This window comes from Apteryx mantelli, chromosome 7 (genome assembly GCF_036417845.1).
Source record: "Apteryx mantelli isolate bAptMan1 chromosome 7, bAptMan1.hap1, whole genome shotgun sequence".
In the NCBI taxonomy this organism is placed as follows: Eukaryota; Metazoa; Chordata; class Aves; order Apterygiformes; family Apterygidae; genus Apteryx; species Apteryx mantelli.
The window spans coordinates 42775271-42794140 of NC_089984.1; the positions used below are offsets into that span (position 1 = coordinate 42775271).

The 18870-nt window shown below is 36.2% G+C and overlaps 1 protein-coding gene and 1 long non-coding RNA gene across 2 annotated transcripts in view; one reads left to right on the forward strand and one right to left on the reverse strand.

Annotated features, from left to right (window-relative positions):
• The window catches only part of PTPRE (protein tyrosine phosphatase receptor type E), an 88258-nt gene extending 81390 nt beyond the window's left edge, over positions 1 to 6868 (forward strand). Inside the window, exons 18-20 of the mRNA XM_067300380.1 lie at positions 1155 to 1315; positions 5084 to 5219; positions 6746 to 6868. Of these exons, the coding sequence (XP_067156481.1) occupies positions 1155 to 1315; positions 5084 to 5219; positions 6746 to 6820 (372 nt within the window). The 3' untranslated portion in view covers positions 6821 to 6868. The remainder of the gene's footprint in view (positions 1 to 1154; positions 1316 to 5083; positions 5220 to 6745) is intronic.
• LOC136992486 (uncharacterized) lies at positions 1321 to 18647 on the reverse strand. The gene is made up of 3 exons (XR_010884769.1): positions 18380 to 18647; positions 16658 to 16767; positions 1321 to 1430 (listed from the first exon to the last, which is right to left on the reverse strand). It is a non-coding gene; the product is annotated as an uncharacterized lncRNA (long non-coding RNA).
• Positions 18648 to 18870: the final 223 nt, after the last annotated feature.

Below are 18870 nucleotides of genomic sequence, written 5' to 3' on the forward strand. Positions count from 1 at the left end.
ATTTCTTCATGAAGGCTGGATAAGACATGAAGCTACTTCATGAAGCATAGAGTTCTTGTCCACGTTTTGACTTCTGTTATATTGGAAAGTGATTAAAGCCCAAGTAACAATTTTAATTCACATCCAAACAGCAACATTTGTGCATTACAACCTTGCATCCTTAATGTCTGTTGCTGTAGATCTAAGAACATCTGAGTAACTAACTTACTGTGCTGGAGTGTCCCGAGTATAGACAGGTAGACCCCATCAGTAATATTTAAAGTAATATTATGTTAGAACATCTTCTGCAGAGCTGGGGGGGAAGAGGATCGACCAAGCCTTTTTCCCCAGGACAGTTAAGTGTTCCAAGTTGTATGGTACAAAACAGTGACAAAAGACTTGATCACCAAACTTTTTTTCAGTAGATATCCATTAGCAGAACAGGTTCCAATGTAGTTCACTTCAGAAGTAATTGCCAGGATAAAGGTAAATAACACAGAATCAGAAAATTCAGCTACTGCTAGTCACATCACAAAAAGAAGCACAAATGTCAAAGTATTCTCTTTTTTTCTTTCTCAGATTATTTTCTGTTTCTCCTCCTTATCTTTAACATTAGAATTTTAACACTACTGGTAAGGTCCATTCCAAACCAGCCTGTTGTAATTATATTCAAAATAACAATGTAACATTCAGATTATGTGACAAAATTAGCATGATACAAGTAGCCATTTAGGGCTGCTTTTAATTAGCAGGCATACAGGCAAGGAAAATAATTTTTAAATTTCCTAGTAACAGGTGGTGTTGGACAAAGATGAGTAAATTTCATGAATTGAATTTTTTCACTGAAACTTTGGATTTTTCCTTTGGATGATAAAAGTCATAAATGATTGATACTGAAAATGATAATCTTTAAGTGTATATATCCTTAGAACTACTCAGATGAAACAGCTGTGCAAATCAAAAGGGAAATTATAGGGGTAAATTATCAGCAGAGCGCGCAGGGAATTAAAAAGCAGAACTCTCAGGTCTGCCTGTCTAATATATTATGGATCAGGTTGAAAATAGCCCCCTTTATCATAATGAAACAAAATGTATATTAAGAATATTTACGGTAAGAAGTGTGTTTCCATTTTGAAATAATAACTGCCTAAAACCTGTTCTTTGTGCACGTGTAGAGTAACCAGGAGAAGCAAAGCAGGCTCATCCGACAGTTTCATTTCCACGGGTGGCCGGAGATTGGAATTCCTGCTGAAGGAAAAGGGATGATTGACCTGATTGCAGCCGTGCAGAAGCAGCAGCAGCAAACGGGAAACCACCCGATCACGGTGCACTGCAGGTGAGTGAGGCTCCCCTCCTTCCTGCCTGCAGCCAGCTGAGTTACTGCGTCGCCCCTTTTCTCCAGGCTGGTTGCTGTCGTGGCGGTTTTCTTTTTTGAGGGCATAGATGGCCTCCTTTTTAGTAACAAACAAACAATAAAAAAAACATAAATTAGGATTAGGTAAAGGATTTATGACTCAACTTTTGCTAAATTACTTCGTTAAGCATCGGTACCTTAATGGGTAGAGAATAAACAAGTGCCTTCGTTACTTGGGGAACTGTAGTCTTGCACCTGAGCTTATTAAACACTGTGATTAGGAGAATAATGCGATAGGATTATAGAAGTGATGTCTAAATACATCCCACCAATATAGTGCTCAAGTGTTCTATCCGGATGAAAATGCTGTTGTTTTTCTGCAAATTATCAGGAGAATAAAATGTGTCCCTAATCTAAGCTGAAGGCAAAATCTACCTGTGACCTTAAAAGCAGATAGAAGGAGGAGTTGGGAGGGCAGATAAAATGATGTTTAAATTAATGTTAAAAGGTAGCTTGCAAATGACTTGATAATTTATGACTGGAATATATCTTTGTCATCTGGCAAGTTTTCATTTTTTTCCAAACTGTCCTTTTTTATTGAAACATCTCTTTTAGTTCTTTTAAAAATATATAAATACGTATTGGGCTTTTCCTGTGTTTTTTCAAATGATATTTTTCAAGATTTGGTGGATGGGTTATTAGTCATTTAAATTAATCTTTTTCCCTTTTTGTACTACATCTGCTGACTTAAAAAATGAAACCAGTATTATGCCTTTTCCTAATTGAAAAATCATACCTTGCTTTTAAAATATTGTATTTCGTATAAATCAATGAAATCCTTTTGTTCCTTTTTTCTGATCATGACTTTAGCAACAGTCTGTTTACTGCCATCTCCCTACAAATAATCGAAAGAATCACAGTTCCCGGTAACAATGTCACGGGGGTTTCAGAGTGCCCAGAAGAGACGTTTCCATGTTTAAACAAGCAGTTGCTAACCTCAGGAGATCACCCTTTGGCGTGAACTTCTTTACCGATATGGATTACTTGGAACCATTCTAAAACACAGGCTGACTGACTCCGACCTGCTTTTACCTAGCATAGAAGTTTACAAAGGCCACGTCTCTGTTCGTATAATACCTAGTGCAATAGGATGCGTCTTGTGATTGAAGTTCGCAGGCTCAACCACAACATAAAAAATAATCAGTTTTGTCTCTAATTGCCCTTAAAACTGATTATTTAATTCATGGTACAGACTGACCCTTTAAATCTTTTCTTCTTGGGCATGTTGCACAAGTTAAACTGTTTTTTGGAGGATCATTATTTCCTTTTGGCACTACACAGAGGTCAAATTCCCAGTATCTTTTGGGGTGGACTTTTCCTTGCCCCCCACCCCCGCGTTTTTTTTTTTTTTTTTTTTTTTTTTTTTACTCCAATGATTCTTAAAATGATTAACCAAGAAAATAAAAACCCAAACCACACAACAGATATGTTCCAGGACTGTTAACGTTTAGAATTCTCTCCCATCCTTAGTTGTACAGCCTGTACATGCCAGTTTTTGAAAGTTATTTGAAGTCATGCCAGGGTCTTCAAAAATAAATGAATATAAATTTATTAATAAGTAAGCACATTTCAAGTCTAAGACCGATTTTTCACAAGGTCACATGAACATTGAAAACTTCTATTCATTTTTTTCCTACTGTTTAGGAATGGTTTAAGGAACCACTCACAAAGATAGTTGTTCTGTAGAAGAAAGATAAACCTTGAAGTAGTGTGGAGGTTTTGCTAACTGGGTTGCCAGCAGAACGCAACGGCAATCCGAATTCTAACTCCCTTCTCTTCCAGCGTGTGTCTCTAGCTGCTTTCTGTGTACCTAAGCTTTTCCTCCTGTCATGGTCTCTGCCTTTCAGCACTCCTGAATAAACTACACAGGACTGCTGGGATGTTTGAAGATCCTGACTGCTTTTCTCTTTTGACTCGTCTCTGCTCTTTCTGACCGTGCTTTGCTTTGAATTTTCAGTCTCAGGAAAGGAAGTGCTGAGAGTCACATTTAAAGAAGTTGTCTTTCTTTAAAAAAAAAGGGGAGGGAGAAGGATTGCAGAAAGAGTAGTGAGTAAGAAGAGTGCTGTGTTCCAATGAGACAACATGTACTCTTCTGTATTTCAAATGCAGTTTAGTTTTCCATGCATCTATACTAAAAATTCTTAAATACATAAAAGTATAAAAAATGGAGTTGAAAGCAACGTATATCTGCCTCTTCTACACACAGGTGAATAAGCACCATGTGTAATGATATAAGTGTACCAGTTTACAAGTACACCTGTACTTTATATCTTTATTTCCCCATCTTTTTGCAGCTGTGAACTTATTCCAAAATGCATCACTCGCAGGGTTTTGAGATGGTTACTAGAGATTAGCTAATTACAAGTAAATCTGAATCTTTTTAAATGTTGCATTTGTCTTTAATCTGATAAAAGTAACTGTCTGAAGGGAATAAAGCATCCAATACATCTTACCTGTTCATTTTTCCCCAGGCTTCTTATGTATCCAGCTGAGGATACATGCATTTGCACTTAATCTTTTCATAAGGCCACACTCATTAGAAGGTTTTTCTGTATTTGATGGAAATGAGGTAGAAGCAATGACCTGTTATTATGATTCGTCTGCTTATGAATGATTAAAACACATTAAAAGTTTAAATTTAATAAATTATTTTGTGTTTATCCATGTTCAGCAATCCAGTGAACCTTTCACTTTGTCTTACCACTGATTACCAAATTCCCAATTCCATCCTGTTTTTAATAACTATTCTCTATCAAAGCTATTTGCCTACCAGTGCACAGCCACCGTTTTGTTGGTCCATACCAACAAAAGTGTGATTAGGAGAGAGAAAGCAAACTTTTTTCTGGCTATGATATTAGGCATAATAAATGAGATAACAGTTACTCAAATATATTTTGCTTCTGCAGATTCATGATCTCAAACAGATGTAAGGACAAAATATATTGAGTCAAACATACTAAACACAAATATATCAGACTTCTTGTCATAGTCAAGTAAGTTAGAGGCCGAATAGTTGTCTTTAGTTTCTTATATTTAGTATAGTCTCATATGTAATCTTGTTTTAGTTTGTCCATATATTAATACATCTGTTTGAGAAGAAATGGTTTCATTCACAACGGTCATTAAAATCATGATAGTTGGATATGACATTTTCCATCAATAACTTTGGAATAATAATGATAAAATCCTTTCATATCCGTCCATGAAGAATAAATATAAATCATGTCTTGAAATGTGTGGGTTTGATCACACAGCACATCTCTGTGTTATAACCAAATTTTGCCTCCTGTCACATTAAGAGTAAAACGAAAAGCAGAGTGCGAGAGCACCAGAAGTTTGTTGTTGTTGTTGTTGAAGATTAATTTAGCTTTAAAGAAGAAACTTTGCCAGTTCATCATCTGAGTCTTTCAGACTTTGGCTTATACTTTGTGTTATCTCAGCCAGCTCTGGAATCTCTCACTTGAGTATACAAGCTGTGAGTAATGGGCCTTTACTGTTTCCAACTTGACTCAGAATTAATTCTGATTAATTCTGGCTCCTCTCTAGCAAAGCTGGGGCGATTAAAATAATTGCAAAAAATGAGGAGAAAGTTGGCCAATAGTAGTATTCAGGTATTCTATATCACTATTATTTCTCTTTTTTACCTTTTTTTATCCTACAATATGTCAAGCAAATATGTTTCTGTTGCAGTGCTGGCGCTGGAAGAACAGGTACATTCATAGCACTCAGCAATATTCTGGAACGAGTAAAGGCTGAAGGGCTCTTAGATGTATTTCAAGCTGTGAAGAGCTTAAGACTGCAAAGACCACATATGGTGCAAACACTGGTATGATATTTAGCAGTAAGAATCTTTGTCAAAGGGTGTGTGTTTGTAAATATTCTTGTGGGAGGAGAACAAAGCAGCTTTTTGCAGGTTGAAATAAATTATGTATGACGACTCTGTATGTATACAGTATTAGCAGAAATCTGTATTTTTACTTTGCAGTACAGTTTCTAAAAATACAACTTGACTAAACATTCTGTGGTTTTTAGGAATGGGTGATGGTTTAAAAAAAAAAAATCTTTCTGAGTTTTGCTGATGACAAACCTATGAAGTGTAAATGCCTTTTAAGCTATGTATCAGTTGTTTTCTCTTACGTTAAAAATGTCTAGGCTTAAATTGGCTTCCAGTTCATCACAGAAAGGGAAAAATGACTTGTTTAAAGTCATCTACAAATAATATGTGAAGCTTGGTGCAGACACTTTTCCTTATTCAGTAAACATCATAGTTTCTTGGAGACATACCTTTTTGGACAGCATGTAAAAATGCTCTTATTTTTAGTCTGATAGCAGCTTCCATTCAGCAGTTAGAAACTTCTTTAGAAAGTTATCTCAAAACACTTTTTTCAGGGAGATATTTTTTTCATGCTATGGACAGGGAAAAAAAGGGATTATCTGCAGTCACAGTGAGACAGGGATGAAATATGTATCTTTTGGGGTTCTGGCTCTGTGATTTAATAATGCTAATTATAGGTGTAATTGCAACAGATATTCCCAGCTGAGCCTGCAGAAAGCCTATGGAAAGGCTTCAGATAGACTCTGCTTTCCAGCATGAGCGGATTCAGATGCCAGTTTCATTTATTATCAATGTTGTTTGGGTTTCGTAGGCCAGCAAATCATATACGAGGCATGTGTGGAAGTCCCACCTTTGGGATGCAGAGGATTAGCCAGTGGGCTAGTGTAGGAAGTGAATAAATATAATGCACGCAGACAGCGTTTACAAGTGGAACTCCATTTCAGAAATTAAAATACAGGTTGGGGCTGGGCAGCCCAGTGAGTCTATCAGCCAGGGATGGGGAGGAGATAGAGATTAGGCTTCAGCTACTTCTACTCCTGAAGGGGAAACTCGCCACTTTGAAAAGAATAACCAGCTGGCAGGTTAATGGTTCTTCCAGAGTGGGATGTTATCATTCCCATATTAAAAAGTTCACTGCCTGTGAGACAGAGAGAGGTCTTTCATGTCAAATGTGCCATGGGCCAGATAAAACCTTAACTCTGCGTGTGCAATCCATGTCAAGGTCCTCGGCTCTCCTCTCTTTGGTGCAAGCCTTACTGCAAGGACAGGGCCAGCAACCAGCCAGTGGAGAGAGGAGCGTGCAGACTTGGAAGCTTGACAGCTGCTACACAAATCTTTTGTGCAGTGATCAGAAATGAGGAAATGTGAATTGACTGGAGATTCAGTTGGATCAGTGGTTGTTACAAGTTTGTAATGGTCCAAGTTAGAACATGTTGCATTTACCACTTGGATTTTTCTCCAAGGTAATCCTACTATGCAACCAAAGCACATTTTGATATCTTTTTATTGTCTTTCAGGAACAGTACGAATTCTGCTACAGAGTGGTACAAGATTTCATCGACATATTTTCTGATTATGCTAATTTCAAATGAAAATCCCTGCCTTATTTTTTAAGTTGTCTGTATAAATAGTTGTATATTCTGTTAATTTATTTTATGTCATTCTTATTGTTGACTCTTACTGTAAATATGACCTTGTGTTTGCTCTAAAAGTTGAATTTGCTGTATAAAATTTTCTTAAATATATCTTTAAAAGCAAATTATAATGTTCAGATACAGTATATCATTCTAAGATGTTAGAGAAATCTTTATTCTAAATAACAGTAAATTAATTCTTGAGGGTTTATTTCTTTGCATTTTTCCCCTTAGAAATATTTATCAATAATGTTATTTCCCAATTCTTGAAACTTTACATAGCTGATCTACATTTCATACTAGAAAAATGAATTGTGGTATATATGTTTTAGCTAAATGTATTTTGGCCATAAACCTTTTTCCATTGAAGTCAATGGCACATGAAAACAGTCTTTGTTTGGGGGCACGTTCTGATAACCTACTCATGCTTGTGTGTAATTTATTCCACAAATAGTCCCACTGAAGGTCAAGAGACTGTTCACTGAGTGAAGTGCTGTTAATGACAGAGGTATCAGAATATGGCTCTTCATGCGTAATAAAGTACAGTCCAACTAAAAAACATAACTGCTTTTAAAATTTGTTTTGAAGAACATCCAGGTTGATGGTGGTTCTATTTTGAGTCTTACTGTCAATAAGATATAATCAGTATAAATACAGATTTGAATTGTTTGATTTAATATAGTTTTCAAAGTCCATTTATTTTGTTCTTTCCTAAATATTACACCAGCTTAAATCAATTTAGAGGTACAATAATGTGAGTTTACCACTATTTTGAGAATATTTTGCATATCAGAAGAGTATATTTTGCTGCACCTGAACTTGTCTACTTCAAGAGGCTTTATAGCCGTTATCAAAAATTGATATAAAGCTTCTATATACATGTGCATAGTTTCCCCATTCTTTGAGAAAAAGAGAAAGAGAATAAGGTGAAGATAGAGTATCATTTTTTGATTAGAATCAACAGAATAATTAGCGGTATTTGCTGAAATTTTGAAAAATACTTTACTAACTGTATAATGCTAGCAGTAAACATTGTAGCAAAAAGCTCTTTTAAAATGTATATTCTTAAAATAATCTCCCCATATAACTGTCAAGAAAGGAGTGCTTCCTTTATCTAAAAGGGGCATATGACTATGTATATAGATATATTTTTACTGAAAGTACTACTGATAAACTAATTGGTAGAATAAATTTTAAAAATCTTTATCATAGTCCTGAACAGGATTTTCTGGGGATTGGAAAATCCAAAAAATCACAGGGCATCTGAATGTTGAGTAATTTAAAAAAATATATCTTTTCCGCTCTTTAAAATGCTTATATGAATTAATGAGCACAAAGTGTGAGACTATGTACTTTAATTACATAACTAATATGCAATAGTTCTGTCTTGTCCAATTGGTTGGGTTTTTTCAATGCAAACATAAAAGCCTTATTTAAAATAAGCAACCTACACCGATCACTTCACTGTTGTTCTTGCACTATTTTATCCCATGACCATTTTCACTATCTCATACTAAATTGCATTATACCTTGTAACAACGCAAAGGAAGAGGAAGGCGTTCATACTTTTCCTTCCATTTCAGACTGAATGGAAAAGGTGCAGTTCAGAAATTTCTAAGCACACTGTTCTGAACACTGCCACTTACTGCTTCTTGTCTTCCCCGGGATGCACTTCTCTATTTATTTGTACAGTAAATTATGCACTTAAAGAAGAGAGATTGTTTAAAGACTAAACATTTGTTACGAGTTGCTGTTAGAAGCTACACTCACAATGCAGAAAACATTGACTAGAGAAGAGAATGCTAAGTAAGCTTACATTACTACTGCATGCTAAAATTTTATAAAATTTTAAAAAGCCAACAAATAAATATGAAAAGCAATATGGTGGGGTTTTCAGTATGATCATTTGTAGAACAGGGAGAATTAGAGGTGTTAGATGACGACAGAAAATAATGTAAAGAAATTTCCAACGTTTTTCAGGGAAGTATATTTTATAGTCCCAGTAGATCCCAAAGTTAGGATTTTTCCAAACATTTGGCCTACATTTAAAAAATAATTTACGTCTACTGGACAGCCTTTTGGGTCCGTGTTTTAGGGATTAAAAAAAAAAGCTTTTATTAGGAGTTGCCTCATCAAGCAAACCTCTGCAGCTCAGTGGCAATGCAGTGTGCGGTCAGCGGAGATCCGTAACCCCACAGCTGCATGAACTGCAGCAGGGCTCCATGTGCCCCCCGGTTTTACCGCAAGGGACCCTCAGAAGGGCAGAGGCAGCAATGTGCAATCAAACAACGCGTAGAAGAGAGAGAAGCAGAAAGAACAAATACTAAATGGGTACTCTGGTTTTAGTTGCTAACCATATTAAAATATCTAAGAGGAAAGTGAAATACCTAGAATTTATTTCAGAATTCATAAATATAGCTATGTAATGACTTTTTTAATAATTTAAATGCTTGTTTTCCACTTCTTGTGTTTAGTCAATGGGCCGTTGTACTTAACTGCAGCAGCCTAATACCTGAGGAGCTATATCTAGATAAAGTTATATGAATTTTCTTTTAAATTTTCCTATGTTGCATGGAATTACTTTAAAATGCCAAATAGTGATTAGAAATTGTACATTCTGATCTGTATGTGGTTTTGGTCACTATGTGACTTGACTGTCTGTTTTCGTGTGTTAAGATAGGTTCCAGTTCACCTAAGCATTTAAGCATTTGCTTTACGACATCTCTATGCCACAAAGTATTTAAGTACCGTAGGTTCTTTGTTCCTGAAGCAGTCCCTTAAGTGCTTTGCTGAATTGGGCCTTAATGAAGAATGCATACTGTAATTACCAGTGTTTTTTAGAGTATTTTTATGTATAAGTTTTTTAAACTTTTAAAATGAGCCTGACCACCTGTGTTCAATATTTTGAATGTTTTCATTTCCCTAACATCCTTTCCAATGTAAAGTTATTGAAACTTTTCTGTATAACCAAATTGTATTTAATTTGTCAAATCTTTATAATATATGGATGTATTATACAGTTTCAGCTATTATTATTTTCTTTTATTACATTTATAATTTGATCTCGCTGTGTTTTTAATGCCAGTGAATGTTGCTGAATTATTTGTATATGCAAATTGCAAGATCTAATACATTCTGATGCAAGAACAAAGCTTTGTTTTATTCTCAAACTGTATTATTTTCTTTAAATCTTTTAATTTCATTCCTGTACTGTGTGTTCATTTAAATTAAATATTCTAAAGGAGTTGAAATCCATTAGCTAGATAAATAATTTTTCAATACTTATAATCTGCAGCTATTTCAGAAATAATATTCTGATTCATGTCGTAACTGAAGTATTGTGCGAGTGCATATAAACTCATGATAGCAATTTGAAGGCTAAGCATACCGAAACTGTATTAATAAGTAAGATGACAGACCTTTATGACATGAGCAGTCTCATTGCAGTCTTCCCTTACAAGTATAAATTTAATAATTGAAATTCTGACCCTACGGTGCCTCAACAACTGTTACTCCTGCAGTGTATTTGTACAGCACCTAGCACAAAGACGCTTTGTCTTTGATCATGCCCTTCCTCCATTCCTTCCTTCCAGCAGGGCTCGAGAGCGGAGTGGGGCAGAAGCGGGAGAAGGGGTTGGGGTGGGGCTGTGCTCCCTCGGAGAGAGGCGGGGAGGAGCGGGGCAACCCTGCACCGCTTTGCTTTGCAGGTTACTCCGTGGGATGAATTAGCCCAGGATTGGGTTTCGCTTTCTGCATGAGCTGGATTTTACAAACAGGAAGAGGTGAGAGGATAGAGAAACCCCACTCACAGGACTCAAAACCTCTGTTCTTTTGTCTGTAAGTTTAATAGTATTGTGATACACTATGGTATTATACCAAGAAAAATTAGTAGCTTAAATTTTAACTATGTCACTATTCACTAATCAAAAGCCCACTCTAAGTAATAGCAATTTCTTCATTAATTTCAACAGACTTTGTATTGGACCTCACGTACCAGGAATAATCAGGATGGCCTACTCTTTTAACAGGTGTCAGGGTACCTATGTAAACCAGAAACAGCTATGCTGAAAGATTACTATCCTAATGGCAAGCCAGTATCATTGAGATTAGGAAGAAAATCAGTATTCTTTGTGAAATACAATTTAATGAAGCAATATTGAGTTTAACCCCTTTAGCCCTGTTTCATCTGGTATTCCTGATGCCTAACATTTGGGAGGTTGGTTTTACAATGTAGATAATTTTCTGATTATTTTTTCCAAACTTAAGTTGGAAGAACTTTGTGCATGTCCCTCCTGTGCACTGTATGTTAACCTATTAAAGCATTTTTCTTTGTAATCATGCTTCTTTGTAAAAGAAATTGAACAATTCAGAAATAATTGTAGCAACGTTTGCCAAGAATAACTGTACTAAAGTGCTGCTCTCAAAAAGTTGCAATCATTATCTCAAAGAGATGTCTCTGCTTTCTTGAAAAGATATATTTACCGATCAAGAATTTGCCCGATGATTTTTAAATACAGGGACATACTGCATTGAAATACACAAGAGCCTTTAAGAAATTAACCATAAAATTATTTGTGTGATTGCATCATATATACTTTAAGCACGTAGCGAGATGCACAGCTTGTGAGCCCAAAGTTAGCTTTGTATGGGAATAGACAGATACCTTTGTGTGGTTTCATAACATAGAAAACTCTCAAAAATATTGATCAGTTATTATTGCCTAATCAATCATTGGTTAATGATAATAATTGATTAATAACCAAAATTATTGATTACTACAGATCTGCACAATTTCTAGTGTGATGAGTTTCTGTCTGGAAATATCATAGGACCACTTTCGATTTTTCAAGTTAGGTGACAGGGATTACAAGCTATGAGACAAAAAGAATGATTTTTTTCAATGTGTTCATCTCAGTGTGCTTCTATTTGTTCTATTTCTGTATTAAAGATGAACAATTAAAAAGTATCTTTGCTAACCACACAGCTGGTCACAGTTAGTGTTTTTATTAACAGCAAATCTAAAGCTGCAGAAAAGACTTGGGATCACTTGGTCCTCATCTCTTTAAAGTAGCTAACATGCTGCTGTTTAAATACTGCATTGATAATGAAGTTTTCTTTTCATATTTGATTCTAACATCCAGTAAGAAGGGATTTCAGTGGGAAGGGGACAGCATAATTAAGATTCAAATAAATAGTGGAAATGTTTTTCTCACAACAGATACCCTCTGCTTTCTTAAAAAGTCCCATTTTAATGAAAGATCTAGAGAAATCAGTTGAGAAACAAATATCCTAGGACTCTACTGGCATACAGAAATAATACAACCATACAGAAAACATGAAAACTGTAACTTTTGCAGTCCTGTTTATGTATGTAGATTTTATTTAATTAAATTTAAGACCTAATTTCGTCATTATGTGTTTCTTGAGCTATTAACTTTTCTTGTCTCATCTGATGAGAATCTGCACATGTGTTTTTTGTACTTCTGAACATTACAAATAAATATTTGAATACCATTAGTGTTTCTTTATGATGGTTTTGTGTTTTACAACTTGTGGTGCTGAAGACAGTTGCATTTTTAGAAATTGGACTTTTAGAAAGAACAAATCTTAATTGTAGATTGCCCCCAAATATTTATTTTAATAGGCTATTTAAATAATGTAGAATGAGCAAGATTAAAGGTTTTTTTTTTTCTGCATAGGGCATGTATGTCAAATCTAAGCTAAGCTTTCCTAATAATGGAAGTTGTTCAATGCATCTGAGAATTCTCCAAGCAAATTAACTTCACTGTGCATTTTTTTTCACATTATGTATTAAAGGATTATATTGTAATTTAGGTATTATTTTAATAACAGCTTTCATCTACAGATTTTTATACATTTGCTGTGCTACTTTGCACAGAGTATAAGAATTAACAATCGGATTATCAGGTGAAGAGTTTTCCAAAGTGCTTTTCACAAATTGTCAGTTTTTCTTTCAGCTATTTCCACTGAACTATTATTCCATTGTTTTCATGAATATCACAGAGTATTTATAAACATCAAACAGAAGCTGAACAAATGAAGATCTATATAGCTACTTCATGCTGGATAGACAGATACAAAGAAAAACAATACTGGGTCGTTCTTGAAGAGCTTGAAAAATAATTATTTGGCATAATTGCAGTGGTATCAGATTATGAAGCTCAATTTGTGCTTTTGGCTGCATTGGTCTTTTTGTTAGGAAACGGTGGAGTAGAATAGACTGTGTGGTCCAGGTCTTCTACATTTCAGCATAATAGTCAGTGAGCAGCTTATGACTGTCTGGCCTGCTGATGGTCTGTGCAAAAGAAGTTCCTGCCTTCTTGGAAGCACCAGTACTATCTCAGTCCCTATCTATCCTATATATATTATTATTTTAAATTATTCCTCTTCAAAATTATATGCAAATATTTTCTAGTTAACTTTTCTTTTTATGGTAACTGTGTGGTGGCCTATGGATCAAATACAAGCTATTTCTAAGGGAATAGCAACATGGAATTGCTCTCCTCCTTTGTTAGTTAGAACGGTGGGTTTTTGCAGAACAGTCAGCAGTCTGTGTAAACAGAGCTCAGTGGACTCTTATTCCATTCACAATAAACAAGTGTACAAATCGTTAACTCTTACACAAACAGCAGATATGAAGAACTGAATGGGCTGTGCAAAATGCCTCTTCTGGTCACCTATAAGATTAAAAACTGATCTGTTATAATGGCAAAATTTCCTGGCGTAAGAATTTTGCTCCTAAACTGGAGGATTTTCACTGCTTTTGTATCTAGAGTTGTCAGTGATATATTTTTTGTGAGCAGTACACTCATGCTATTATCTGATCAGTATGCTCATATGCATTACCTGATCAGTTCTGCAACTTTTTAATATGCAAGTCTCTTATACAGCCATAGAAATAATAAGTTCCCAATCCCTGATAAGAGACTCCAAACCATTCATTTACATTTTAACAAAATCGATAGATTTCATCATGACATTGTGTAGTTTGCTTCCCAATCATCTCTTGTGACTTAGAAGGCTTTAGGTGAAAGCAGCCCATTAGAAAGTTAGTTTTCAAGATGAACTTTGATTTAGTGAAAGCCAGAAGTTTTGCTTTAAAATAATTGTTAGTTCTTTACATCATATGAAGAAGCTTGATCTTTCAGTTTTTTTCCCTAGATAGTTTGTTACAATCTGTACTTTTATCATTTAAAAGAAAGAGACAAGGATTATTTCAAAGCATTTATTGAATTTGAATTTACTATGAACCATTTTGTAAAACATATCCAATTTGTTCAAACCTGTGCAGATTCCTGCTACATGGGAATAAATTGTCAAAATCAGGTTCTGTGCTATGAATACAAGCATTCAACAATCTTAGGTGCGGTAATGTGTTGGTGTAATAGGGCACCATTATAAGAAAGGGAGTTGATTGCAAAACAAATTTTCAGAGATTTATCATAAAATGAATTATTTAATTACTAAACTTTGCTTGACACAGGGTCAATAGCCCAAAGCATGTATTTTTCAGAGTACCTAAGAAAAGTTCGTAAACAAAATCAAATTGAGAACTGATACGTAATGATAGTACAACTGTATTTATGCTAACTGCATCTACATGAGCACTTTTTTGTTACAAGTTGGTAGCTTAATCATCACTTAACAAGTGTAATTCTGTCTGAACATTTCTAGTTTTGATTATTCTAGAAGCAAACTTACCGTGATGGTGCTGTTTGTGTCTCTGTTCATTTTCCCTGCTATCATCTGGATCCATTGGCCAAATTACAAATACATTGACAGACAGCTAGCATTTTCAAAGGCAATTCAGTTTTCTAAAATGGGGCCTGGTCAGTGGCAATGCTCCTTCATTAATATTAAAGCTGCTGTCTGACTTCATGCCTTATTTACTTTAAGGTCTGTGTACATTATAAAAGTCCTAATCCAGGAAAAGCTTTAACTGTGCTTGTGCTTTAGACTTTTAGTTAAATAACAATACAAATCTGTGGGAAATAAGCTTTAATTAGTCAAGTACTTGCAAACCACCTGCTTAGAAACTAGAACAAATGATCTCTCAAAGATCTTCAAATGAGGAGTTAAGATATTAATTCCTCTCTTTTTTTTAAATTTTTAAATTTTTTTTAGGTGTACTCTTGGCACAAGTCTTCAGCCCCAGTACGCTTCCATGATTAAAGGCCTTACTGTGTCACAGTTTTCCATTAATAAGCCCTGAAAAAGCTCATAGATTCACATTGGTGGATATCAGTGAAGTATCTATTCTCAATTACCTTTTGATTGACTAAGCTGAGTTAAAAATAAAAAGTCTAAATAACTGGCAAGGACATTCAAGGACTCATTTAAAATATAAAACTATTTTTCAACACACTTCTGAAAGTTGACAGTTTTACTTCATATTGTACACAAATATATTTACTGGCTTGTATTCTTAGTAAATTAAATGTTCAGATACAAAGTACTCTAACAGAAAATTTAAATCATGAAGAAAATGTCAGTTCTTCCCCTCCTATAGATCTATTTTTGCAAATATTTGTATATCCATTATTTAAGAGACTACTGTTGCTCTTGAAGACAGATTTAAAGCCACACTCAAAATCTTTATAATTTGCATTTTCTTGCAGGTATTACTGTGTTTGCAGACATTTATCACAAGGGATGTAATAGGATTTTGTGTGGTAAGTGCACTAATCCACCACTATATGATCATGCCCGAACATAAGATTATTGGCATACAGCAAAATACTATTTTTTTTTTCCTACAGAATCACCAAAGCCCTTGTTAATGTAACAGACTAGCTGAGTGCCTATTCAGTGAGAGTAGCCAAACTGCACTTCTGCTGTCCAGCTCAGTTTGATTAGATGGACTAGCAGAGACTGGAATGACTTTTGCTTTCAAAGAGTTTTCCTGGTATAAACTGTTCACTTTAGTGAACATAGTTCAGAAATAACTATGCTTGTAAAGACACCCAAGAAGGACTGGGCCTCAATATCTGGTTTTTGATAATGATTTCCCTCGTTATAATTCTGATTCTTCTGAATGTTTTATACTTAATTGTCCAGTAGCACAAAGCTATTGCAGCAAATTTAAAGTATGATAAGTTAATGACTTAATACTCTGAACTAAGTTAAAACCATACCAAAGCTTATAAAATGGATTTCAGAGTAATTTAATTCAAAAGAAAAGGCGACATTTAAAAAGCTGCTTATATCTAACCATCACATCTAGAGTTCTCTAAAGTCACCATACAACATAAAAAAAAACAGATGAGACAAACTTGATGATTAAATAAAAAAGTAATAATATCAAAAGAAGTTCTGCTTTGTGGAAGATCTGAATATTAAAATTTTATCCCCTGAAGCATAAAATATTGGATGACCTTGTAGAGGGCCTTTCTCCCTTTGTATCTATTTCCCCACAACACGTACACACATAACTTTGTTAACTTGGAGTTAAGGTCACCAGATTCCATATCTCACTACTGCATACCTACTTAAAAGAAGTGTCAGACATTCAAAAACCTATTTTCCCTCTGACTCCCCACCCCGCCCTGCCACGATCATCAATTATCCTTCTGGCAACAGCCAGAGGTTAGTTTGGCTTAGGTTTCTGTGGAACCACTGCCTGAAAAAGAGGCTGCAGACAGCTGAGCAAACCGATGCCAACAGAACAGTCTTGCTCCTTGTTTCCCTCGACACTGGCCTGCCAGGGAGGGGAGGGCTCTTCAGTCAGCAGAGCCTTCGTGAACAGCCTGGCAAATCTCTCTGTTCTCTACTTACTTAAGCACTCTTTCCTAAAACGGCTTGATGCAGGTGAAAACAGCAGCACCCCCAATCTCTTCTATAGAAGTCAAGGATTTTTCATGACTCCTTTAGGCATCAGGAAGAATCTGCAAGCAGACAGCAAACAGGTAGCTTGCTTTTAAAACTTAGTCTCATGCATCACATACAGCAGACTCCGGAGAATAAAATGAAATATTTGGGGCCCATATTTTGTAGCCCCAGACCGCTGATATGTATGTTCAAACTACAGAAAGAACTGAATATAATGTTTAAAAATATATAGCCTTAGCACAGTCTTAGTCTGTGCATTTTTCTGCACAAATATCTTTTTAAAAAGTTGCTTTTTTTTCTTTTTAATATATCTTGTGTGTGCTGGAAAGGGCTAAAGTTAAGCAGCCTTCCAATCTGGAAGAACTTTTCTGATCTGAGTCCATATCCAAAGGGCTTAGAAATAACTTCCTCTCCTTGGCTATTTTCAAAATAGGGCCTTCTCTCATTTTTAATACCAGGAGATTGATCTCACTGACTGGAGATTTACTCTTAAATTTATATAAACATATGCTAAAAGACTTTACAACTTGCTGCAGAGAGATCCTGAATTTCACTTAAATTACGTAAGAAACCTTTACAACCTTATGTATTTAAAGTATACTGTTAATAATTAAACTGCCATAGGAGCATTGACACTTACTAAAGGCACAGGTTAGTCCATGCATCATGCCATGGTGTTCACCTGACTCTTAGAAACTAAGTAAAAAAACCCGATGCTTGTATATATTAGAGATACTGATACATATTTAAATACATATTTCTCTAGAAAACATTAAGTACTAAAATGTATGCTTTCAATAATCAAACTAAACCATTATCCAAAAGTTTTGGTCTCATTTTAGTAGTATGGTAGGCATAAACAATTGCTGTGAAACTCCACTTATTTTCCAAGATTTTTCCTCTCATATGGATCTCTGTTAGAAGACATACTAACTCATGCCTATCAAGTCATGATCTGTGGCTTCTGTGTGTTCACTCAAGCTGTACATAGACTTGCTTGTATTGCAGAGCCTGCTTATCTAGGGAGAAAACGTTTAGTTTGTGTTTCCTGTGTTATTGGCAAATGTCAGAGAAGGCTGGACAGGCTTTATTTTATAAAGAATATGGTAGTCCAGAAGTTAGGACACAGTGCAAAAATAAGGTAAATGAAACTCTTAGAATCTGGCATTTTCACAAGAGGGAGCTAGTATAGGAACGCTTTAGGATTAGCAGCATACAGAGGAGCAGTGACATCAAAAACGTAAGCCTCCCCCTCCGCACACACCTTTAAATACGGAGAACTACAGGTTCTGCCTGTTCTGAGTTTACAGATTCTCAGATTCAGCTCCCAGCAATGAATTCCAGGCAGGCGGTGGAGAATAGGAATCAGTTCTGTTACAAAACTGAAGATAACCATTTAGCTGATTACAGCAGGTTTAGCATACTATGATTATGTTAATGTTATGTTTTTGCTGTTTTCTCCCTCCCCTCCTTGCTCCCTAATTTTCCCCTCTTTAAAACCCCTTTTTATGACTAAAAGATATTTTTAATCTTATTTTTTAATCTTTTAATCTTAATTGCTAAAAGATTGGTGTAGCAAGCAGATATAAGTGCCTAAATTAATTTAAAGAGTAGCTGCCTGGGTTACACTGAAGCGATATAATCCGCTTCTGGCCCTATTTTACTGACCTGACGAGCTTTCCTGAGGCTCAGGGAAGCCTAGTAGTGAAGGAGGCGCAAGCCCGGGCCTCGGGAGAGCCGTGCCCAGCCTCTCCCTCCGAGGGGCGCTGAGGAACGCTCTCCGGGCAGAGCCTCAGCCCCGCAGCCGTTGGGAGGGGAAGCGAAGGCGCCATTTAAACTTTACCGGGGGTGGGTGGTGGGGGGCGCCCGCCGTGAGGGAGGAGGCCGCGGAGCCGGAGCAGCCCCAACCGCCGACCGCGCGCGTCCGTTTGAAATCAAACCGGCGCCGCGCTCCCGATTGGCTCCGCCGCGCTTTGACGTCATGGCCCTCCTACCAATCGCGGCCTGTCGCGCGTCTTTTCGAAATCTGTGTTCAGAGTTTCGGGGTGCTTTTATCCTTCCGCGCGGCTAGCGTAGTTGGAGGGTAAAAGAGTCCGGCCGCTGAGGGCCGCCTGCCTCAGGCGGCCGAGCTCCCCGCGTGCCGCCGGCCATGGCCGCCG